The 26,548-nt window shown below is 30.7% G+C and overlaps 1 protein-coding gene across 10 annotated transcripts; it reads right to left on the bottom strand.

Annotated features, from left to right (window-relative positions):
* Positions 1 to 562: 562 nt before the first annotated feature.
* LOC148625117 (ERO1-like protein beta) lies at positions 563 to 26,479 on the bottom strand. 10 transcript variants are annotated; one of them, XM_088568413.1, is made up of 17 exons: positions 26,301 to 26,479; positions 21,436 to 21,555; positions 19,590 to 19,673; positions 19,159 to 19,209; positions 18,665 to 18,735; positions 17,864 to 17,937; positions 16,729 to 16,849; positions 14,842 to 14,888; positions 13,627 to 13,641; positions 13,016 to 13,042; positions 10,517 to 10,609; positions 9,612 to 9,823; positions 8,215 to 8,291; positions 7,091 to 7,160; positions 6,479 to 6,565; positions 5,448 to 5,587; positions 563 to 4,588 (listed from the first exon to the last, which is right to left on the bottom strand). In XM_088568413.1, the coding sequence occupies exons 1-17, from the start codon at positions 26,403 to 26,405 to the stop codon at positions 4,537 to 4,539; spliced, it is 1,446 nt and encodes a 481-aa protein (XP_088424539.1). In that variant the 5' UTR covers positions 26,406 to 26,479; the 3' UTR covers positions 563 to 4,536. The 10 variants fall into 10 exon arrangements, with proteins under 10 accessions (XP_088424539.1, XP_088424545.1, XP_088424540.1 ...); XM_088568419.1 differs by having other exon boundaries at positions 9,657 to 9,823; XM_088568414.1 differs by lacking the exon at positions 13,016 to 13,042 and adding an exon at positions 12,275 to 12,295.
* Between the last annotated feature and the right edge of the window lie 69 nt (positions 26,480 to 26,548).

Raw genomic sequence — 26,548 nt, 5'->3', positions numbered from 1 at the left:
GTGTTGACAGACTGAAAGGGCCCAACAACATAAGTAATAAATTCCATGGTCACCCATAACTTCTTCAAAATAAACTAACTAGTGAAATAACAACCCGAAACACACAAATGGCCAACATCTCCTGACTGTGGACAGGCACATGTCTGCGTGGAGTTAAACTAGTTTTTTAAAGCCTTAATCGCCCCCTTTAATGCGAGGTTAAAATGAACTGAAACAATAAATGAAAACACCTTAAAATTAAATTAGTAATTTATCCAATGGAATTCCTCAACATACAACAAACAGACGAAATGAGATATCCTATTAAAGACCGCTCTCAGTTACTGAAAGCTAACTCAGAACATATTAAATAGTTCTTCGTTGTGTATGTCTGTTTTCCATGTATGGTCTTTGTCCCTGGATTACATTCTTTTGATTACTGCTAAAACCTTGGTTCCCTTGATTACTCTTTCAAGTTTATACATTGTTGTTAATTTGGTGTTGCTATTGCAAGTTCATCAAGTGTTATGAGTACAAGTCCTTGTAGCTGTAGGTATTTCACATTTTTTTCCTTAAATAATACTAATGATAGATGTATTTAATGATAAAAGTATGGAATACTCTAATAACAATGAAATCTGTGAACATGAACAACTATATCTTAACAAAGATTGTAGGAAATAAATATCACAAGAGATTCAACAAACAATATACCTCATATACACCAAAACACCTCTGAAACAAAGGAAGCTTAGTTTAGAAGAGAAAACTGTATTTGATCTATTGAAAAACTGTCTACAGCATATGAAACTGTTCTAGTCTAGTCTAAAGGATTTTATAGGACTGATATTTCTTATTGTATCTTAATGTAACCAGGAAAAAAAAAACCTTTAAATAAACTGATATAACAAGACGGTTGCAAATGAATATACATGTACATGAACTTATCAGGAATCAAATACCAATGTAGAAATAAATTATTTTGTATATTGTAATTCTGTTGTGTAAGTTGTACTCTTACACCAATATTTCTTTTATAAGACATACAATGCAATGACAGCATGGTTTAGTTCACACTTGTTTGTACATTACAAGATTTGAAATTCTTTGGACTTAATAAATTAGGTCTAGATTTCTCTTGATTTTTCCCAATTAGCTTTTCAAAAAGTAATTTTAACACAGGATTTATGAAGTATCTCACAGTGCCTGATATCATATTTTTCACATTGTAAGCCTTGCATGTTCAAACTTAAAAAATGAAAAAAAGTATATACATTTACGTGGCTTAAATTGACTATCATTTATGTATGTAGAAATCTATTACATCAATATACATTTGTATAAATAAATCACTCACACAAACAAATTAAAAAAAAAAAACAATTCATTCTAAATAATAAAGCAATCATTTTAATGAACATTGAAACAAATTTTCAACATTACAACATACTGTAAACATTTTAACTATCACAGATTCTTTCAAATGAACATTTTCGTAGGTATCAATTTTTGCAGTTTTAAAAATCAATTTCGCGGGTCCTACTTTCCAAGTTTTTTATTCAAAGTGAATATTAGTACACCACGAAAAATAACATGTTTGCAGTAATCGATGATTAATAATTAACATGCTTACAGTAATCAATGATTAATAATTAACATGTTTACAGTAATTAATGATAATAATTAACATGTTTACAGTAATCAATGAATAATAACATTCAAATACAGAGAATCCAGTCTAAACTGTACCCTGAATAATCTGAATACCTGTCTATGCCAGTCATGGTTATAAAGTCCCTTCATACTAATTTAAAAATATTTTGAAACTGAATCAACCATACTTCTGTCTTGATGGAACCAGTTTTAAGTCCAAAAGGAGGTTCATTTTATACTCTGTATTATCATAATCAACTGAAAGCAAAAAAAATAACAACACAAATGATGCATTCGTACTTACACTACTGGACATAACAAACTTTGATGAAAACACAGAATTTTTGTTGTTTTATGGAATGCACCCAAGTTTCATGCAGTAGCAGTTGTTTTTTCCTCTTCTCTAAATAACTGCTGCAGGGAAGGCTAATAAATTCCAGAACAATATTCAAATTAGACATCAATAGTATCAAGTTGTCTTAAATCGTTCATTTTTGTAGACATGGCAACATTCTTGAAATTTCTGAGATGCAGTGAATAGAGTGTGTTTGGTACATCAGAAAAATTCTGGTCAGACACTTAAGCAAAGATTTGGAGTAAACCACGTTATATTCATAACATTTTTCTTAAAAAGCCTAATTTTCCCTTCACATTTATCATTTAAAAAATCAGATATAACTAAAGTGATTTTGGTAATTATTTATATTTTAAGATGAAACTGGAATGCAAAACCATAATATATGGTTCCATAGTTAAAATCAATGTGCATTATACATTTAATGGAATGTGATAGCAGGTTATACAAAGACCATCGATCTTTAACAAAATTTTCCTGCACATATGTAAAACTTCCTTTATTTCAATTTTTTATTGAATTTAATCTGTGAATGAATGTTATAGTAAAATATTATAACTTTACATGAAAATAAGATCTTCCTAATTTGGAAAAAAAAGTTCATTTTTCATGTTAATATATTTTCCTTTAAAAGGACACAAGTGTGTCAATTAATGCCATAACATATTGATCTGGAAAGAATATTCAAAGTTAATAAATGTATCTTTGGTAAAAATTTCATCACTGACTACATGCTGAAGACAAGAAACTGTGTTTGCTTTGGTAACTTGGTAAAATTTTCCATTAATTGCATCCTAAGGTTCAAATCAAACGCACAGGTCAAAAGGTAAATGAACTTAAACTTGGTAAACAATAATTCTGCTATCTTAATAAGGATAATATGTTTCCTATAAGTTAATTGTAAAAAAATTTTAAAGTAGTATCGGTCTAAAAATTTGATGGTAACATATATAGTAAATCCTATCAAAAACAAACCTGACATTGATTGAAGTCTGAAGATCCAAGGAAAAGTGTGCAAGGAATATGCCCCTCTAAAAATGAGGGAAAATTTGGCATGAAATCTGGATTTTTTATAAAATCTTCTTGCCTGGCTTTGCACATTTTTTAATTCTATTTATCTGAAATCCTGGATCAGCCCCTGGTCCCTTCATTACATAATCAAAGCATTTCAAACCTGTTTAAACCAAGCACCTGTTTAAACTGATCAAATTCTTCAGTCAGAAGAGAGTTTGGTTAAGATAGGTTTCACAGCACATAAAATGGTAGGTTGAAAAGTTTTATGTCATATCAATGAATTTCTATCATAATATATTTACATACATTCTGAAACTCAGTACACTCTTCCATACAAAATCATTCTTATTCAAACATAATCAAACTAAAAAAAGCAAGAAATTGCAAGATACATATTTCATTGAAAATTACAAGAAAATGGTAGCACCTTAAACAATTGAGATTATAAAATTTACTTACTTAACACTTACTGTTTCTTGAAAAATATTGTATTTATATTTCATCATTGTAAATTTAAGAAAAGGAAATTATCCTTAAATTTGTTCTTAAGATATGTGCATAAACAGTCATAAAATTTTAAGCATGGCTACATGAACTAGCTATCAGAAATTTATTATTCTTTCACAACATTTAGGTTAAAATAGATTTTTGCAAATGTTTTTGTGCTTGCAACACATCTAATATTAGACTCACAACATCTACTTCTTGTACTAAAGTAATAATTACAAGAGTTAATGTCAGTTATTGAAGACAAGAGTGAACATGAAACTCAAAATAAAATAACTATTTCACTTTAATAAACAAGCATGTTTGAGCATAAAATGCAGATAAATGTCTTCTTAAGGAGCAAACCAAAATTTTGAAGACTAAAGAAAAGTTTGAAAAGGTAAATAACCCGGCAAAAGAGAAAAGTACATATTGTGCATAATCATGTAACAGAATTTGATTGCAATATCATGCACAGTCCAGATATAACTGTGTCTTACTAAGTTACTAATTGAACACAATAAACAGAGACCATTTCCATGTACCCTGTTTTGTATCGTGCATGCAGGCCTGTAGCCAGAATTTTTTTAGGGGGTTTGAAAGGGATTATTTGGACAAAACTTTCTTGATTTTAATAGTGTTTAAACAATTTAAAGCTTGTTTTAACAGTTTTTAAGTGTGTATTAAGCCTCCTAATGCACCCTGGCTACAGGTATGGTGCATGGCAACAAAACAGTGCAACGATAATGTGTTCATGATTATATAACTAATGTGAAAAAAGAAACTAATTTTTAGTATAGAACAATATCATACGACTCAACTGGCATAATGCTTATAGAAGCACAATGTTTCTTTTCCTGCAATATTTCCAAACAGAAATGTTGTAATCCAAAGGGCTAAGAATAAGCATGTAATTGCGTAACAGTTGTTAACAGCAGCAACAACCCAACATCAACTAAGTCTTTACTGTGGAATAACTTTAGTGGTGGGTAAAGTAACAGACTCGAAGAAAGACTAAGGTGGTCCATCCAAATGGTCATTTCCCCCTGTCAGCTCAGAATCTTTCTGAATTTTTCAACAGTATGCACACTACTAGATAACCTACAAAAAATGACACTTTTTCATCTTGTGTTTCTTTAAAATAAGGGACGAACAATGAATTATTTTTGAATGACTTTATCCCTTGTACTTCCACTACTATAAGATGCTCTTACATTGTGTTGATCATATCTTCAATAATCAAGAAACATTTCATGGCTACTCAAAATAATGTTGTGTAAAATTTTCTATGCCTACCAACATTAATGGAGGGGATGTTTTAAGTTTTCCCCAGAAAAAATAAGCATTCTTCAAAATGTTTGTATCATTTAAAAGTATATTTAATTTCCATCTGTGTGGCCATAAACTAAGAAATAAAATCCCTCCTAATTAAACCACTGCATCCCACTTTGGTATACAGTTAAAATATAAATATAAGCCAAGTCATTAAACATGAAGCTGTTAATGTCCTAGCCCAAAAACTAAACCCACAGCATGGGTCACCTATATAAAGCTTGTGAAAAGCAGTTGCTGAGAAAACTGTTATTAAAAAGTGGCAGACTGATGGACAAAGGTAAAACAGCATACCACCTTCCTTTAGAAAGGAGGAGGGCGTAAAAGAAAGAAAATCTTTTGAAACAATTGTTTATTGTGAAAGTACTACTACATTATTACATAATGTAGTATTGTACAATGGGTACAAATTCTTTGTGGATTTTCTGGGTAAGGTAAACCACAAAATATGAAAATGCATGTTTACTTTAAATAGTATGACAAAATCATCAAAGCCACAAATTCAAGAATCTACAAACCTGTGCTTTCACCCAAAACCACGAAAATTGATACCCGTGATTACAAGTACTTTCACAGTTATATCTATTTTAAAAAATTAACACGTAATTCAAAATCTGTTATTCCTTACCTTCCAAAAGCGTTAATAAGAGAGACAATTTCCGTTCTCCTCAGCTGGAATTTCTTCTTTTTGTTTGCATTAACTGTGGAATGTGGACCAATCTGGTCTCCAGAAAACAATATTTTTAAAGCTGTACCCATTCCCTGAACCTGAAAAAAAATATTCCCCTTAATTCAAGGCATTCAGTTTGTTCTATTTTATATATATAAGTTCAGTACTCATGACAGATCATTTGTTTTAAATGTTTATTAAAAATAAGTCAAAAATTTTAAATACTAACTTTCAGTGGATGATTGTAAATTCTAAATATGATTAAAAATATGCTTCCATCCACATATTTCTAAACAAATCATTTCCTTTTTTATAGCATCCTCTTCCAATGTTTTTGCTAATGCTTGTTAATATCAAATTTATCAAGATAAACACAAAATTTAATGATTGATTGTTGAGGTTTAATGCCCGAACAGCAATATTTCAGCTATATTTAAGCATAAACATGAAATGGATGTTAAAATGAACATGAAATGATGATGACATGAAAAAGGGATGGGACATATGGATCATAGCATCGACAAATTTTGATTGCCACTGGAAATAGGGAGAGGTGGGTAGGGTTGGGCAATTTAGCCTCCTGTGGCGGAGCCAAAAGGTTCCTGCTCTGAGAGATACCACAGCAGGGTTTTTTAATGTGCAAGGAACATGGCATCTTTCCCAATACGTTGCATCACTATGGTTTGCAGTCAGGTTTTCCGTATTATGGCCTGAGGACCCAAGCATGTTACATGCCAGGGATACCCCATTCCATCACCTGGCCAATACATCCCAGTTGCTTTGTGGGAAGAGCGCCCTAGCCCCAGGCCAGGGTTTTAAGCACTATTTAGTCGCCTCTTACAACATGAACTTTGTAGAAGACTTGAAAAATGTAAAATGGTGGGAACCTCCCAGAGAAATTTAATCACCACCCAGTTGTTAAAATGTCATAGGCATTTTTAATAACCAGCTTAAAATGGGAGAAAATAGATTTAAACTTTAGATCATACCTGTAACTTGCCCCAGAGTTTACACTTATCACAACCAACACAATCCATTATTCTGGATATATTCATAAAATGGGCTCGAAACTCCTCCTGTAAAAATAAAAATAACAAAGGTTTCAAAGAAACTTATTTGAAACTTATGTTTCTTGAGAATGATCAGTACACAAAAACTGTGAAATTTAAATGGTGTTTTTTAATTATGGTAAAATTCTTAAATATACTGTTTTGAAAGAGATGAATAGCAATTAACTAGTTGGATATTAAAAAAAAATCTACTAAAATAAAACTTATACTAAAATTTTGCAAGTCATTGTAATGGTTTCAGTTTTGTAGATAATGTCACCTGATTTCCATTGCAGTAATTACATCTTACATTATCAAACAATCTGTATATGTATTACTGAAGGTTTTGTCATGACTGCAGATTTCAAATACTTAGTGACAGTATCATCATTAACACTCTCTAGGCTTACAGGTGTTATGGACAATGTGATTAGATAAAAGTGTAAAAATATTCCTTGATCTTCTCAAATTTGAGGGATTTAAAGTAAATATAAATATTTTCAATATCAATCACAACATACTGTTTGCTTCAGGAGGCTATATTTCACATACCTTTAATTTGTTAGCCTCTTTTGGATCACCTTGAAACAATTTGCTCTCATCAAATTGGTCAGGTGCTTGTCTGAAATAAAAGAAACATCAAAATTTTAGATTATTTTTTTCTACATTGGTGTACTAACTTCATAAATTTTTTTCATTACTTCTGAAACAGAGATGCAAAACTAAATAAAAAGTAATGACACATATAGTCAGATTCATTCATGTGCATAATTTTTTTTCAGGAATTTCTACTGTTGAAAACAGAAAATTGACCAATAGTTTTTAAAATACTGGAATCCTGTGTAAAGCATAGTTATAATACACACTAGCTAGAGCATTCTTTCATAAACACTGTTATATTCATGCCAAAATGGAAGAGGGAGATTTGGTGCACTGTAAAACCCATAATTAATCCACCATTTTTTTTAAATGCCTGAACCAAGTCAAGTTCCATTGCAGTACCAGCTACTATGGTGATGTAATATCTATTTTGTCAGATTTAATTTGGACTTGACTTGATTATGGATCTGATTGGAGTTAAGTAATTTGTTGTTACCCTTATTTACTGTAATATCAATCTACTTATATTGTATAGGTTGTCAATTAACTTATATTATTAATTTCCTCATTACGGATTCATAACACTATTTTCAATTGAAACCCATGCTTCTTGATCCAGGGAGTATATAAAAAAGAGATATTTTTTTTAATCATAAAAGATTTAGGAGGAGCAAAATAATATAAAACATTTTACGAAACAAGACTTACTGGCCTAGTTTATTTACCGTTTTAAAGTTTTGAAAATTATCTGAAAGGGACAAACGTTAGTTGTGCTTGTAATAGTGGTATGGTATAGAGGGTAATTTTCGCTGGGTGCTAATTTTGGCTTATTTTTAGTGATCTGCCAATAAATGCCAAAATAAATTCCCTAAAACATTAACTCTTGGCTTAAATTCAGTGCACCACTCAATATATGCCAAAACAAAAAATGCCAAACAAAATTTTTTGCAAACCCTTTTGCCTTAATATTGCCAAAATTTCAACCCACCAAAATAACTTATTATATAGGTATTTTGTGTGGCAAATGATTTACCAACAATCTTCAACATAAAAATAAGGAGAATGAAAAGACTAACTGTATGACATTTAGAAGATCTTTGATGCCATTCTTAACATCTCTGTCTTCTTCCTCATTACCAGTGTAAAAGTCTTCCTGTAAATAAAAAAATCCATAATGTGTTTATAGCCGAGAGCTTTCACCAAATCAATAACATACGTGAACATTTTGTATCATGTGCGTTGCTGTAATAATGAGAGACTTACTCCAGGACTTACTGATGAATCATTAATGAACTGAAACTTAAGCAGTGAGCTCTCTTTGTATCAGTTCTATGATGTTATATACTACTTCCACATTCCAACAATAACAAAATCTTGAAGGAGAGGGATAAATATGTGCTTGTAAATGCTACTGAACAATACTTTAGTTTTTAAAGTTCTGACTAGAAAATGATTAAAACAATATTTGCTCATATAAGTATGTAAGTAAGTTAAATACACAATATCTTAAATGTTCAAATACAGAACTTTCAGACACTTTTCAAGCTATTTAAATGATTACAATAATCTGTACACATTCAACCTATGATCTTTAAATCACTGAAAGTCTGATTTCAGTTTGAAAAGAAAATGATTAAGATTCTCCTGCAGATATGACAAAACAGTTATAAAACTGGTCATACAAAAAAGGAAGAAAAACCTGCATGACTAGACTGGTTACCCATGCAAATTGCTTTCAGCCAGAGTAATAGAAAATGAGATTCCAATAACCGGAATACCACATGACATGACCAGTATTGGAGTTAAGATACTTTAAGTTGACACCATGAGCTTTGCATAAGTTATTTCCAATTTAGATAATTTAAGTAGCAGTCTGTATAAAAATTAGATAGAAGGTGATGCATGCATATAAAAAATCAACAAAATTCACTTTAATTTCTAATTCAGAAACAGTTACAGACCACATAACCCGTCTTACAACATGTAGTTTGTCATTTTGTTGTTGCATTTCTGATGTAAAAATGATATAAGATTATTTATTAAATTGGCACTTTGCAAGAGTTATCTTTCTTCATTTGGTTTGATTTCAGTGGGAGATGAATGTGTAGTTTTCTCAAAATTAAAGATCTTAATAAAGAGAGGCCTGTGGTTAGGCAAAAATATAGTACATATAGACCAAAAAAGCATCCTTTTTTTAGTGGATTTTTATAATCCATGATTCATGTCTACCAAAGGCATTGTCTGAATTTCATATGAGCTGGTACTTAATAAGAAGTAAACAAACAGCTCTGGACATTAAAAATAACTTCTTTTTCCACTTTCAAAGTGTCACTGATTTTGATTGTCCTATTCTGGTAAATTTTCTTGTCCAGATTATACTTGCTTCATATTTGTCTTGTATGGTAAATTGATAGTATTAATTACTAAATGCAAATACATGTTATCTCTAGACAATTTGATCATATGTACCCACCTCCAAGAGATATGGTGCTGCTTTAATTTTATCATATGTACCCACCTCCAAGAGATATGGTGCTGCTTTAATTAAAGCCCTCAGTTCCACCAGATATGTAAAATATAAGTTTTTCAATCTTTGTGGTCCCTCTGGTACATTTTGGGGATCAAATCTGTTCAAGAATTCTTCAGTGTTCATTCCCCATGTAGTCTTGCCAAATCCAGTTTTATCTTAAAGAAAAAATACCACATGGTTTGAAATAATATCCTAGTACAAATAGACAGTTTCAATTTGTTTTCTTAGCTGGAAATACATTCATCATGTTTATTGATGAATAAAACTACAAACACATGGTACAGGAGAACTGTTCATGAAACTTTCTTTGGATGAAGTATGTTCTTACAGTAGTAAAGGAGTGTTTTCCCAACCACTCAATTTTTTTTTTTTTTGGTGTGTGGGGGAGGGGGGGGGTCAGGGGAGATGTAGGCAGGAGCATGAAATTATGTGCAGACAAATTGTTTATCCTACAGCTTTGGTAAGTCTCTGGAATCCTACATGTATTATATTAACCCACAATGGTAACCAATACCAGTATTCAGTATAAAATAAAAACTTTTAAAGAGTAATATTGATCTTTGATACTACTATACTACTAGAGCAATGGGAGAAGACAATGTGATGCCACTTTATTTATAGACATTATCTTGTTGTATTTCTAATAACAAACTGACCATTGCAAGCAGTACAGTCCAATATCTTTGCAAATACTATCATGTCTTTGAGATGGTTTAATTCATGTGCTAAATGACACCTGTACTAACTAAAGAATATTTTTAACTTCACTGACTTCCCATTTGGAGCTTGTATTGACTGTGACAGGTATACCCTGTTCTTATAACTTTTTATTTTTTATACAACTTCACCTTGAAATAAATAATTAGCCGACAGGTGTAGATTGATGGATGTATGAAGTCCTGATATCAACCTATAAAATATTCTCTGCTCCAAACACAGACCTGTAACACAGAACCAAGTAGAAATCAGAACCAAGAAGAACAACATATACTTTATAGCAGATACAATGATCATGTTCAAGGAATATAATTGGTCTTATGTTGATTAATACACAATTACCTGATGAACTTTCTCAGGTAGTTAACTAGTCAATTGAATAGATTTAAGTACAGCTCTACATTAAAACCAGACAGAAGGTTATGATTAGTGATTCATGCATATCTTAATCCCAAAAAATCCTTGGAAATCCTTCAGTAAGCCTCATAGAAAGTGTATTCAACAGTAAGATCACACACGATAGTTGGTCACTAGAGATAAAGGAAAATTTCCACTAGAATTTTTTTACTCTACATCTAATCAAAAATTATTTCCCGATATAAAGCAGAACTAAGGAAATGAAACAAGAAAGAGTTGCTTTTAGGATGTAACATATGTGTTAGAACATTTTCATTGATTATCTTGAGATATGATGAATCACCCCTTGCCTGATTTTTAGACAGACCCATACTTAAACTTTCTATTAGACCTAGATACCTTAGAAATGAATGAAAGTTAAAATCTCCTTCTCAATTGTCTAGTTAACTACCTAAAGAAATATATCCAGTGATTGTCATTAAATAAAAGAAAGACCACTTCTACATGTATTCCCCAATTATCATCATAGTATACCATCACAGTTATCAAAGATTTTTTAGGCAAAAGCACATTATGAAATCAGTTTAATGGGATTCTGCAGTTCGTAACTATAACTTACCCTACAGTACACAATTAATTAAATGTATGAATAGAAATATTTCCCTAAACAATATCTATATCATTTAGAAATAATTCACAAATGTATAAGTGCATTTAATAAAGTCATTTTTGTTATCTTTGAGTAAATATTGAAAAAAAAATCCCTAACCAATTTTAAAGTGTATGATGAAATTATGAGTTATTAAATGTAATTACTATCACACTTAATGCAATATATTTTGACTTTATAATATGGCAATATAAAAATTAAAAACATTAAAACAGAAGTATTGAAATTAAAACATGCAGTGTCTTTTTCATATCATGTAACAATTGAAAAAAAAGTTCTTAAACCCCTCAACATTTAATACCTCTAACACCTGATTTCATCCCACCTACCATACTTAATACCAACTTTTGGAATAAAACTAGCTAAAAATTGATACATAATAGATTTTTTTAAAATTTACTTCTAATCTTGACATTTTATTATTGTAAGTAAAAATATATGTCCATAACCCTAACAAAGGTAGATGTAAAAATGGATTGAAAGGAAAGGACTTTTGTCAATGGGTCAAAATTGAGATGGGGAAAAGGGAGAAAAAAAAACCAAACATTAGTAAATGACAAACCACTTGTAGCTTTAAGAAAAAATCCCATGGTTAATCAAGCCTGTTATTTGTAACATACGAAGGTTTGTTAGTTAAATATTAACACTCAACCATTTTATAACATGGCAGGTTTTTTTTCTAGGAGTTTTCTGCACAAAAAGATCACCATACATAGAGGAGAGGAAACTATTAAATTTTAATTTTCTTATTTCCCTTAAAGCAAATTAAAATGGTAAGAAGTGAAAGGTAAAAATGTATTAGGGGGAAATGGGGGAAAATATATAAAATAATTCGAACCAACATTGAATACTAAAAATTTACCAAAAACTACAGGACTAAAAACTAAAAATATAATTCATACAAAATTGTTAATACAAGTAACTACTAAATAGATAATTCTTTCCAATAACTAAACCCTGCTTGTGTTGTAGTCCACATTCCTTTGTTACTTACATCTATTCAGAGCAAACTGGGTGTTGTGCAATCAAGCATATATGACTATAATATGGCCGAAAACACAGAGGAATTTAAAACCTAAAACCTTTAATAGTCATTGCACGTAAAATGCATGTACATTCTGAATAATATACACACATGCAACATATTTCATTGGTAACAATACACTCTTGGTGAAAATGTTTGAAAATTGGGTAAAAAGAATCAACATGCTTCACTGCTTTAAACTATTACTGCTTGGTTCGTCACAATTTTTATTAAATTCTCATTTGAAATGATCACTGACCAACCCAATTTGCTTTGAGATTTGCTCCGTGTCTGTAAAATGCATAAAGAAAATAACCAACACGTGTTTCACTCCCCCCCCAAAAAAAACACTATTTAATCTAAATTTTCATTCCTTTTAACTTAACAATAATACAAAGTCTTCAGCCTCAAAACATTTATAGACAAAAATCTGAGACACCACGCCCCAGTACAGAAACACATGTGAATCATTTTCGATTGTTTTAGTGTAGCAAGTATAAATGCTTCCAACCAAGTTAATAAGCTAGTTATGGATGTGTTGTGCTATGGTACCACTGTAGCACCTGAATTGATTCTCACCTGTCATTTCAGAAGCTTTATAGAATGCTTTAAGAAGATGAAATTTTGAGGTAAAAACATAAGTAACGATGTTTAAAGAAAGATGTCAGCAGATGATGTAGAATGTCAAAAAATAAGCTAAACACAGGCAGATAACACAAAGCTAATGGCTGACACCCTAATGCCAAGTATCATAACAAAATCATAGGAACAATATTTTCGAAAACAAAGATAATAGGCTACTTTTATTTTTTTTGAGCTTTTACCAAATAAGCTTTTATTGGAAAAGTAAATTTGTTATTTCCTGTACCAATGAAGTACAATGTAAAACTTGAAAGAATATTTTGAGTTAATTTGAAGAAAATATATACAAAATACTTTTTTTACTTTGTTCTTTAAAAATAATTATCAGCTAGCAGTACAAGCTTATTCTAACATAGCATATCATGCCTCACCATTTGAGGGGACTTTTGGAATGTGAAAAATGACTAGTTAATGCATGCTAATTTGATACACTGCTAGCTAAACATGGTTAAACCAATGAGTTCCTAAATTATTCAACACATCACTCTACTCAAAAACTTCTATCATCTATGTCATGACAGGTAAGATCCTGTGCCTTATATGCCTACCTGTTAAATAAGGTGCTATTAAAAAAGTCAAGTTAAAGAGTAAATCAGAAAGAAAGTATATCATATATGTATAAGTACAGTTGATTAAGCTTAAGTGTGATGGAAGTAGACTGTAGTTATGAATTAAAAGTATAAGCTAGGTAACCTCTTTAAAACTAATGAGAGCTGTACCATTAAAGATATGAGTTACCTGAGGAAGGCACTTTTTCACCTGGGGAGACACCCATAGAAGTTCTATTGATGTTTTGTACTTTAAAAACTCTATATTTTGTCAAGAGACCTGAACAATTAGCCATATACAAAGAATAAAAGTGCCTACCCCCCTCCCTCATATGTTTTACTGGAACAGCCCCGAGAAACTATTGTATAATGGGTGCCAATTTTTGTTCTTTTCATGATTTTGGTCAAACTATTAATTCAAATTTTCTTCATTGGTCATTCAAAGGAGTGTACATGTACCAGCAGTTGAAATCCTACCATTTTTTTGTTTTGTTTTATTTCTTGCATTTTTTTGGGGGGGGGCAAAAAATGTCCAGTCAAACAGATGGTGTATTTCATTTTTGTGAAAAATTTCAACCAAAATGGTTGTCATGATTTCTATGTACTTCATTATCCTTCATCAAAATCTAGAAGCTTAGAAGTACTAAAAATACTCTACCTCCAACATAATTAAAATCTATTATATAGATATTAAATGTTAAACTAAATAACTGGCACCTACTATAACATACTAGTATAAAGAGATCATTAAAAGCTCAATAAATTTTTAAAAGCATTAAACCAGAGAAAACTAATTTTTAAAAATAATGTTAACTTATTACAGTATCACAAGAAAAACTGGAAAAACTTTAAGCAAAGCTTACTAAAGGATATCCCACCCCCAGCCTCTCTACCCCAGTAGCCATACTGAGAAAAAATTATCAGTCATGCTTCAGTCTGAAATCATGTTCCATGTTATGGCATACCTATAAATCTTTTGTCAAAATATTAAGAGGCTGTTATAAAGAGTTGATTAAAAAACTGTAACAAAAAATGCTATGGACAAATTAATGAACAAATGGACTGACAGACACCAAGATCACAAAATACCTCCTGCAAAACAGGGGGTATAAAGAAGCAAAGTAAAACTAAAATTGTGATAAGAAAATGGCAGCAACTCAGATAGTCTATTCACAGAAATAATCTATTCAGACAACTGTACATAAATGTATTCACCTGCTAAAGACTGTTGAGATCCATAATGTGAACTATCTACCTGAGGTCTGAAAAATATCCAAACACAGTTAAATCACATCAGATGAGTAAGTCTACTGTACTCACGTACAATTTGGCCTTCATTAAGAAATACAACAGAATATAAATTTTAGACTTTTGTTTCTTTAGAAAAAAAGTCATGTATTACAGGCAATGAATTGATGCAAAAAATGACTGATTTTCTACCACAGTGAAACCTGTCAAACCTGGACCCCTTTGGACTTGAAAGTTTGCACAGTTTAGACAGGTGTTCAGTTTACCTTGGTTCAAAATACATTTAAATTGATATAAAGGGACTTTTAAAAGTGTCTAGTTTTCAGATTATCCAGTGTCTTGTTTAGACAGACTTCACTGATGAATGTGTTATTCATTATGTTGCAATAAATATACAAGTTACTAGATTGTATTCACTGACTTCACAATATAATAACTCAATTTATCACATATTTGGAAGTGATGGATATTTTTGTCCATTTAATAATGGTGGAAGTTGCAAGACAATACCAGCCCAGGGCTAATAACTAGTTATTGGCCAGTCATCAATAGCAATGTCATCCATATCAGCCCCTCATCAATGGTAATATCATTAGTAAAGAAACTAACATTCTGATTATAAATCAAATATAATTTGTTTACAAAAAAGAAATTATAATCAACTATGACTTAAAATAGTTTTATTAAATGATCCAAAATGTGATAAAAAGATAACAACATTGAATTGTTCCATATCACCCTTCACATCCACCCTCAACCTATATCAACACTCAAGCAGAGCTCTCGGGCCACATATGGAAGTCATATGAATACACAGGCTGATATTTAAAATGCAATGTAACAATATTATTACTATCCATTTATTTGTAAGATCTACAACTTATGCCTGATCAGACAAACTTTCAAAAGAAACTATGACAAACACTGTAAGAAAAAATGTCAGTTTTGAGTATTCCTTTTGCCAACTGTGATTTAGTTATTATTTTAGTTAAGAAGCAAAACCATTGAATTCCCTAACTCCAGCAGCAGTGTAAAGTAATCACAATTTTTTCAATAGAATTTGCAAAACTTTTGTACTTTGGCAACATATGGCTACATTATTCTTACAAATAATTACATACAATACCCATGCAATTGGATTTGTAAACAATATATTGATTGTATATTCTTAATGTGTTGCACAATACAATATATGTTTTTTTGCATTCCATTAGTTTCCTATTATAGTTGACTATTCTAATAAAATAAGACCATTTGCTATTGTAAATTAGTGAAGGACTTGCATCTTCTGTAACTTGAAAAGAAAGACGTCATTTGACATCTTACGTTTAAAAAATATATCATCATCCAAGAATGCACTGATGTGATTTTATAAGACTTGATTCACAGGCTATTTTTCATGAAAAAAAATAAGCGAGGCATTTCTTTTTAACATTTTATTGCTCCAAATAAGAGATAAGAGCATGCTTTACATCCTTCATAGAAAAAAATCAGAAAAGGTGCTTCTTGTTTTACCTCACTCACATGGCAATAGAAATTAATTAATAGAAAAAAGAATGGACAAGGTGGAACTCAACAAATGCACCAGTAATAACCTAAATACAAATAGCAAATACTTTCAGAGATCACAAAGGGTCTTCAACAAGTGTAAACATGTCTATGAGTAAGCTCTTAAAGACAATGACAACAAAAGTAATAAAATCCATAGTCAACAATAGGATTACACTAGTTTTATAGGACACTTTCAGAAAAGACAAGGGAGGGCATGAAAACAAATTAACTTTGTAATGCTTTCACAATAACACTGTGATCATTGTTGTCTATATATATTAGTTTGCTCATAGGAGTTCTTACTTGAAACAATTTTCTTCATATATACTATTCCATATTCTGTGTGGTGATGCACCAGCATATCCTGTGTAACGCTCAGGGTTCAAAAGTAGGTCAACATAGTCACAGTCTGATGAATTATCATCTGAAAAAAAACAAAATATGGTATATCACTGTAAGACTTATTAACAGCAATGTACTGTACTGTGTACTGTAAGTGACTTTCTCAAATTAAATCAATGAAAGACGTTGGAAAAAAGGAAACAAAATTAACTGGTTATACAGTAGTCTGTAGTGATAAAATGGAGGAAAATGGTTTTTAAATAGAATGTGACTAAATTCTTTTGACCAATTTCGTTACTATCAATTCTTTTGACCAATTTCATTACTATTCCAATTTTAGATGCAACTCTAATGGATAATTTTTATCATGAATGTGACTTTCTTTAAGAGAAAGTTAACAAAATTTATTTACTTGCTTCCTTTATTTGAAGGGTTCTTAAAAGGAAACTGTACTTAAGGTCCTTGGTATAACAGTAGACTAGTATAACAACCACCTCAGAATCACACTGATAGAGGTGGTATATGAATTTTCCGTCTGAAGACGAACCTGTTCTATTTATCAATAATTTAAAAAAAAATTGTCCAACAAATGATAACAACTACAGGTGTTACTCCACATGACATGAAGTCTTTTTGTATTGATTTTAATTTCATAGCTATCAAATTTTACATCATAGTGTTAACTATTGTTATCATCGTAGTCTAAATAATGCACTTATATAACCAATGTCCACTTCATTTCGCAAAGTAATCATATTCTCCAAACTTCTGCAGGACATACTTACTCACACATAAATTTTGGACAGAATACTGATCATAATATCAAGCAACTACATGTATATAACATAATGGAAAAGTTACAAAAAATACCAATCATATGTATCGCAAATTTCAATATGCTGTAAATGTATTTCAAGGAGAAACCTCTCATCAGCAGCATTAGCATCAAATATATAGAAAAATCTCCTTCCAAAAATTTTTTTAAAGAAATTTCAAATGATAAAAAGGTATGTGTAATCACTGCACACTCATCAACATATAAACATTCTTATTCATTGAATATTTCTAGGATTTTTACATTACCATGGTAACATACCATCAATTTCACAGAAAGTTTCTTGTGCATCATCATACTTAGTCCAGTTTCTTATCACTTCTTTTGTTTCCGCACTGAAAACAAAATGTGGGAGTAAGTTATTCATTATGTTTCAAAGAGACGGATCATGTCACCTATTTTGTTAAACTTTTGACAGAAAAAATTTCTGAGTTTTTTAATTGAACCCTCATACCTACATTACCTGCTTTTATATCTGTAATATAAAATACAGAATATACTTATGAATAAAAGGGTATTTTTTTGGAAAGAGTGAACAATGAACAACAAAAATATGAACACTAGTATGGAAGAACGCCAAGATTTTAAAGTGTGTTGGAACTTGTAGACACAAGTTATCATAAATTGGTTATTCACAAACACATGTACATGTAGTATTGTCCTGTTTTTTTAAATAGATTATCATCATAATTTATTGCAATTTTCATCATTAATTTTAGATTTTGTGACTGGGGAATTGATAATCATGTTGTGACATTTTGTTTAAAAGTCTGAGAGTAAAATTATCATATTTATTTCACAATGTGAATTATTAAAATCTATAATACAGGGAATGTCTGATAAATCACTGTTATCAATGTAATAAAATTATACAGGTAATTATACATTACCCACAATGGACATTTCTATTATGAGTTTTTGCCAAAAATAAATGACAGTGGTATCAATTTACAAAGCAAATATATGGACAAATGCCAATTTATCATAACCAAAGCAGTTGTACTAAAAACTATGGTTTCTCTTGCAATCATTTAATACTGTATTTGATGTTCCACTTTATACCTGATGGTGGTATCTAAAGCTCCAAGTTCTTTCTGCTCTTCACAAGACACCTCTTGTGCTTCAGCGGTGTACTGTAAAAATACATATCTAACTGTCACTTTTCCATCATGCTAAGCATACAAAATAGACAAGTTGTGTTTGTGAATTCAAGAAAGAAGTTTTGTTGACTTCTTATTTTTCGTATCTTACTCTTTCTAATCATAAATGTAGTTAAAAAAATTACCAAAACCAGGATTTTTTTTCTAATTCTCACATGTCATCAGAAATGACCTCAAATACACTGGTATTATTCATGAGGTAATCTCTAGTTTAGCATAATAATTAAAAATAGAACATGCTTAGTAGTCTCCAGTTTAAGCATTGTACCAATTTACATCCTTCTAGAGGACACAGAAATAATTTCTATTTTTAAAATTTAAATAATAATAAAAAAAAAAACAACAAAAAACCAATGTAATCCATCATTCAAATAAATACATAACAATCAACTTTACCTTGTTTTCATGAACTCCATCATTACCCTTCAACCCAGCAGGTATCTGATCCTTAAAAAATCATATTCAAGTTGTTTAACAATCAACCATTAATTCATTTATATACAATGGTATCTAAAAATTAAGATGAAGAAAAAATGCTTGACCATTTTGTCTTACAACTCTGGTAAATATGGGGATGAAAAAAAAACATAAAAATTTTGTGTTGAAAAAAAAATTGTCATGATTAATTAATGTTCAACAAGTTAAATTTGAATCCAAACGGGTGTAGGAGAATTAAATAAATTATTCATCAAAATGTAATTAGCAATTCATCTTGCTGCCACAGTTTTTTCCTGAAAGGGTAAATTATGAACTAATTTTGAAAATTTTCATCAAATCTTTGACAATACACAAAGATTAAACTCTTCCAGACAAAAATAAAAACTCACCTCTTCACATTTGTCAACATGACAATCTCGTAAAGAACATCTGCTATCATCAGACCAAAATGGACATGTTTTCTGAAGGTTGACCTACAAGTATATGAGAAAACAACATAACAATCTGTTACAGTCAGATCAAACTGAAACATGATACTTACATGATCATACATATTGTAGGTTACCCAGAAATATGAAAGGAGCATTTAGTACAGTACATGAATATAATCAGAGAGCAACAGAAATATAAAAGAATCAATAGGAGGAAAAAACAGGCTTGAAATATATCATGAAAAACAAGATGGGCTTAAGCTCATCATGTGCCTGCCCCCTTTTTAAAATGTTTTTTTTTTTGTTTTAAAAAACAATAAAAAAATGAAAAGGAACTTGCTCCCATGATGACATCGCCCTCTAAAACTGATCAAATTGATCTAAGCCATTTTGAGTAATCATGCAACATATGGAAAAACAGAACAATGGATTGATGAACCAACAGTGATAAATCTGTTAGTAAATCAGTGCATCTACATATCATATTGTAAAGATAGATTTAACTTTTATTTTGAAAGACAAGTGAATAAAAATAGGCCATCTAATGGGATATAAAAATGACATGTTACAAAAAATTTGGGGTATAAAAACAACTTAAAATGTCCATAACTTTTGTGTTTAGTCTGACCAAACTGTAATTCATAATTGATTCGTATTTTACAATACTCAATTACTATACAAAGTTTGAAAAAGATTCTTTCTTCACTATCTTTGAAAGTAATTATCTGGAAACTGTCAGGGGACATGTAACATTTTGGAGAGTATCACATAATACCTCACTGTTTAGTTGGGCATGGGAACAAAAAACAACAGTAAGGCAGTGGATATAATTATTAATTTTAGGGTCTACTAATAAAAGGTTTAACAGTGTGTCCTGGAGAATGAAAGCTACATGTACATGGTTATGCATGTAAATAATTGTGCAGAAGAGATTCTAATAAACAATTACAAAAAACAAGACTTTTTCATACAAGATGTTCTTTTGTGTTTATTAGTCGTATTCTCAATTGGAGGTTTAAGTAAATGTTAAACTACAATCATCTTTAACCAATTATTTTGAAAGTAAGTTTAATAATGTCCATGAATTATAGTAATACACCCTTTTCATCCAGGACCATCATTTGGTAAATTGGACTTTAAAAGATTAACATACTATATATGCATCAACAGGTCTATCCAAATGATTGACGTATCTTACTTTTAATTTTTATTCAATACAACACCTACAGTAACGTTAAATTTCATTGGATAAAGTAATAAGTTTCAGGGTATCAATTCCATAACTGACTCAAATCTATATTGCATGCCATAATGTTAATTTTCATATTAATTCCATTTGCCATTTTCACATATTTATTCAATAGTTGCATTAGAACGCTAGTAACTATATTTTATTAGAATATTAATGTTAACCAAAAAAATAACCATTTACTGACATTTACGCAGCTACATGATATGAAAAGAAATCTAGCTGCTTAGCCCAAAGTCTAAACTCCTGGCCAAAATTTCAAAACTCCTGATCTGAGTTCAGCAGTCTATAGCATATATAAACTAAAACTGCTTCAATCCTAGTAAATTCCTTGTTGTTTTATTTTTCATATAGACATCTCATAATTTAAGAACTGTCCATCAATTCCTACATTTTGTACATGTACCCAACATGTTCAATGTATCTACCTACTCAAGATAGATATTTTTAAGGTCGAAAGTATGTGAGCAAGCAACATCAAACAAAGATATTTTTTAAGGTATTAAGGTTGGCTTTGCCTTGTTTCCAGAAACATAAACAAATAATGCTGCTTACCTTGAAGTACCTGAAGTAATCTTTACTAAGTAGACTCTGTAGACGAGGAAATATTTTCTGATTGTTGATGGTATCTAGTGTCTCTACTTTACATGTACAATCATCTACCTCTCCTTGTAGCTGTCAAATAAACTACAGAATTAGTGTTCCCTTCAGCGTTTGAAAAGACAGGGTAATTTAGATAAAAAAGGGGACTCTAGCTCATTACAGACAATTTGATGGCACATCAAACAAGTAATATTATCTATAAGGGAAAATTTACAAAAAAAGGGCAGAATATCCACGCACTACCTAAACTTCTTATATAGAATCACAATTTCCAATTGTTAAATAAAGGTCCATTGTAATGCTTGCTATCTCATTTTCTATCTAAAACAAGTGCATGTAAAAATGTATTTGTTGAACTTTACATACATTAGTACATGTTCATATTTGATTTGTTTCTAGGAAAACTTAACAACCCAAACCTATTTTATTTATTGAATAAAATATTATATACATGTATGAATCTATAATAATATTGGATTTATATAAAAATAGGAAGAAAAATATTTATACATGTACATGTAATAGTAACCTCTTTTCTGTTTAAATCCATTTTTACAAGCAAAATCTTTTCTTGGTAAATTGGTACCTTGAGTGATTGCATACATTTGTACATTGTATTGTACAGGTTATACAATGGTTCATTTGTTGTGTTTCACCAAATCTGTTCCTGTTTCTAATGTACATGTATACACTTAACTTTTTAATGATGTCACTACTTTAGATATAGTACACTGTATAAATAACAAACAATAAGAAAAAGAAAAAAACACCAACCACCTCACCCACCTAGCCAACAACATGGCCAACCTAAATGGTAGGAGTTAAATGTACAAAATGTACATGTATTTTTGTAAAAAAAATATATATATATATATATATTTTTTTCAAACTTTACATAATTCAAAATTGAATAATATCTTGTTGTTTAACTTTTTGTAAACAATCTTGGTACCAAAAAACTCTAGACCAAACTTTGTGCTGAATAGTGTAGAAATTTAAAACTTTATAGGAACAGTCTATTATCACAATAAAAAAAGGTGAATTTACATTTATCATGTTTGTATTGACATGGTCTATCCATCACAGCTTCAATGAATGCAAATTCAGACTTGATTAGAGTTACAAGTTGGTAATACATGTACATTTGCATTAAATACATGTACATGAACATGAACACGTGTCATCAATTACTATATTTGTGCATTCTAAAATCACAGAGAAAAGTCTATGCCTATGAAATTTCTGGAATTTCACAAAGTTCGGTAACTATGTGTACGTCATTTGCATGCATAAATAAATACACTTTGCAAAACTATTTAAGGAAAATTTATACCACCTTTCATGTATTGATCTAACAAAAACATTCATGAAAGATTAATGAAATATCATTGAATAGAGTTTCCCTATCAAATATGTCATACAGGAATACTATACTGTTGTCATCAAAACAGCTGTTCCCACTTTCAACTAATATATTTGTATCTAAATTATCTTTATATTACCACCATAAATTGCAATTACAAACAAGAGTCTGAAGTCAGCCCAAATTAATTGTTCGTCATGTAACACCTGCAGTTCTGAGGTAAATTAAAAAGCTTGGCCAAGAGCAGCATGATATGACCACAGCCAGTTGAACTCTGTTCATTTGGGGCAAGTGTGGACACAATATTAGTTTTTGACACACTTAAACATAAATATGGACACAATAACTCATTCGGAATATTTTGAAATTCAATTTAAGAACTAAGTTCTGTTTCAGGGTGCTTTCATGAATCACTTTGTACCTCATTAACTCAAAACAGAATGTTATAAAAAATAACAAATTTAAGAAGAGCTGTCAAAATTGAATGAGGAGTTAACCTTCTACATATACAGGAATTTAAGATAAACAATGATTTTACCCCTTTTTGCCCTTTTTTAGTAAGGTAAAGAGACAAGTTTTCTTTTAGCCTAAATCATGTCAAAGTTAAACCATTGAAAAGAATATTAATAAGTTTTGATTGTGTGTTTCTGAATTTTTATATCAAAACTTCCTGTGAAAAGATTATTTCCCCTAAAAAAGAAGGAAAATTAATGGTAACACTTGAAAAGCCACAACTACAATGAGTGCAATTGTATACCAAAGAGTAATCAAGGGAACCAAGGTAATAATGGTAATCAAAAGAATGTAATCCATGGACAAAGACCAGACATGGAAAACAGACATACACAACAGAGAACATAAAGTAACTGAAATCATACATACAAAGTAACAAAAGCCAATTGAGCAACTCGCACACCACTAAAAACTGGGAGCATGGACCGTGTGCACCGGTAAGGTAAGCGTCCTCTGCTTTTCTACAAACATCCACCAAAGACAAAGTTCTTTTGGTTAAGTTGACTTTAAAAATGCAATACTGTACATATGTAGATTTTAAATATAATTGCAACGTTTTTATTATTTTATATTATGTTTTTAAGTGACTCACTTAAAATTTAAAAAAGTCAAAATTTTGATCAATACTTATGTCAGGTTTTTCTAAAAAATACACGAATTTAAAAACACATTTTGACTAAATTGAACAAAATTGCAGTAATTAATGCACACAATGGTTTTTGATTTTAAAGTAGATGCTGCAGTATTACAGAATGACACTGGTACATGTACATGAAAACAATATGCCCTGGCCACTTCCTAATATTTTTTTTAAATATTACACAATTGTGTATAAGAACTTTTACTTGATTTTGACTTTTTTTTAAATTAGATTGAAAATGTGTTAACACAAGCATTGAACTAACAGTTTTATCACAATGAAGAGAAAATATAATGTAATATTTCTGTTTGGTGTATTTCATCATGTACTCAACCTTGTAACTATTAATTTCCAGTACTTACCTTGGGTCTAAGCAATAAACATTTGTACATGAACAATGTATATAGTTTGTATGTTTCTTTCCAAACAATTAATTTTTACATCTACATTTGTACATGTTCTGTATGTACATGTACAGTGCATTGCACCTGCTGCATTTACCTTTTAGCACTGAGTGATGTAAATTAATCATGAGATTTTTTAAATTTGTAATTGAGCATAAACCAAGTAAATTTACATGCCTTTTCACCAAAAAAAAAAACTTTTAGGAAAAAAAAATGTAAAACACTGAGGTTTCACCACTTGTATATATATATTAGAGCTGCAATAATGTAGTTTCTTTGACATATAAACTACATATTGTAGTTGAATTAATTAGCACTGGATTTCAATATTTTTTTGGTTTTACATAATTTAGAATCCTGAAATTCCTACCTATTTGGTTCTACATTGTGCTGCTGATGACAGCATGTGTTCACCATACTGAAATTTACAATACCTATATATGATTGAAATTTTTAAAATTTATCTCAAATTTTAATGAAAAATTGTGCATAAATAACATCTTGTTATCTACAGATTTCCTCTAAAACATACATGAACATGTACATTTTATGTCAAAGACAAGATAAGGAGAAATGACGATGAAGAGAATTTTTTACACATACTATGATCATTCAAATCAATAAATGTAACACAATTGTAAATGATGTACCATACATTGTACATGTACACACTGGTCTTGTACATAAAGAAATTTGCTCTGCATTATATACACTGTACATGTATTTGGGGGCATCTAAGAGGAACTGTACCTCCACTTCAAATATTAAGTTAAAAAATATACATGTGCCCGGTATGTTCAATTGTATCTCCCTTGGAATCCTCCAACAGGAGCTACAACATGTACATTCCTTCATGCAAATCTACAGACCAACCTTCCTATAAAATTTTCTGGAGCAATAAAGCAGGTGTGCTTACGAGTTTTCAACATGCTAAGCCATTAAGTTAGATCATCTCCCTTTGGAATCCTCTGACAGTCACCATATTCCTTCCTGCACATCTACACATGATGCCAAACCTTCACATAAAGTTTAAGCAAAACCACTTCAGAGGATTTGGAGGAGTTGTGCTGACATGTTTTTAACATGTAAAACCCTGAAATTGAGTGATCTCCCTTTAGAGTCCTCCAACTGTTACATTGTACATGTACTACAAGCATATTTATTCATGTATATCTAAATGTACATTCAATGCCCAACCTTCCTATAAAATTTCATTAAAATCCCTTGAGCAGTTTTGGAAGAGTTGCACTTACGAGGTTTTTACTTGTAAAGCCCTTAAGTTGGATTATCTCCCTTTAGAGTCCACTGACTGTAACTACATTTGTCAGTTTGTACAGGAACATTTATAATGCATATTCCTTCATGCACATCTACATACAATGCCTGACCTTCCTATAAAATTTCATCAAATCCCTTGTGCAGTTGGGTTGTGATGACAAGAAATGTGGAGAGAGGGATGGACTGGGGTACAATTTATTACATTCTAAGCCCTTCCTTGCAGAGTTACATATACATGTATATACAAATATGAATCATCAACTAACCCTACTCCAGCAAAGCCAGATGATGTCTGACATGTTCGTTTTTTTTTCTTAGTGCCATCCGTGAATGAATGGAATTCCAACCTCTTTGGTTTTAGGAGTCAACTTACCAATAATTTGGACAGAGGAATGAGGAACCAAATTTGGGATTTTTTCTTAGTTGACGAATTTCATATCAAAAGCCTTAATAAGGTAATTATAGTTAAATTTTGAAAAGGATAAAAAGTTTGGCTCAGTTGAAATTAGTTTTTAATTCGGTACCTCGACAACCAAAGTAACATATTTCATAATATTGTAAACCGGTTCCTGAAGCAGTGAGAAGAGTTTTTGAGTATGCTGATTGCAGCTTAATTTACCTTGCAAAAGCATCCTTCGTGGTTACCACTGCTGTGATTTATGCATCCAGTTTGTAAGATCAGAAGGAAATTGAATAACAGGAAAAAATTAAGTTCAACAGACATTTCTGTTGCTTCATGAGTGACACATTCTGACAGAAATCACGTTTGACTGTTTATTTTCCGATGACCTGCAACTCCCAAAGGAATTGTTTACGCAGCAAATTAGTGCAAATATTTAGTTTTCAAATCGCTTTCTATTTGACCAA

The sequence above is a fragment of the Perna viridis genome, chromosome 2 (genome assembly GCF_037379345.1).
Source record: "Perna viridis isolate PV_CMFRI_1.1 ecotype Kerala chromosome 2, ASM3737934v1, whole genome shotgun sequence".
Classification (NCBI taxonomy): Eukaryota; Metazoa; Mollusca; class Bivalvia; order Mytilida; family Mytilidae; genus Perna; species Perna viridis.
This window is presented reverse-complemented; position numbering and strand designations above follow the sequence as displayed.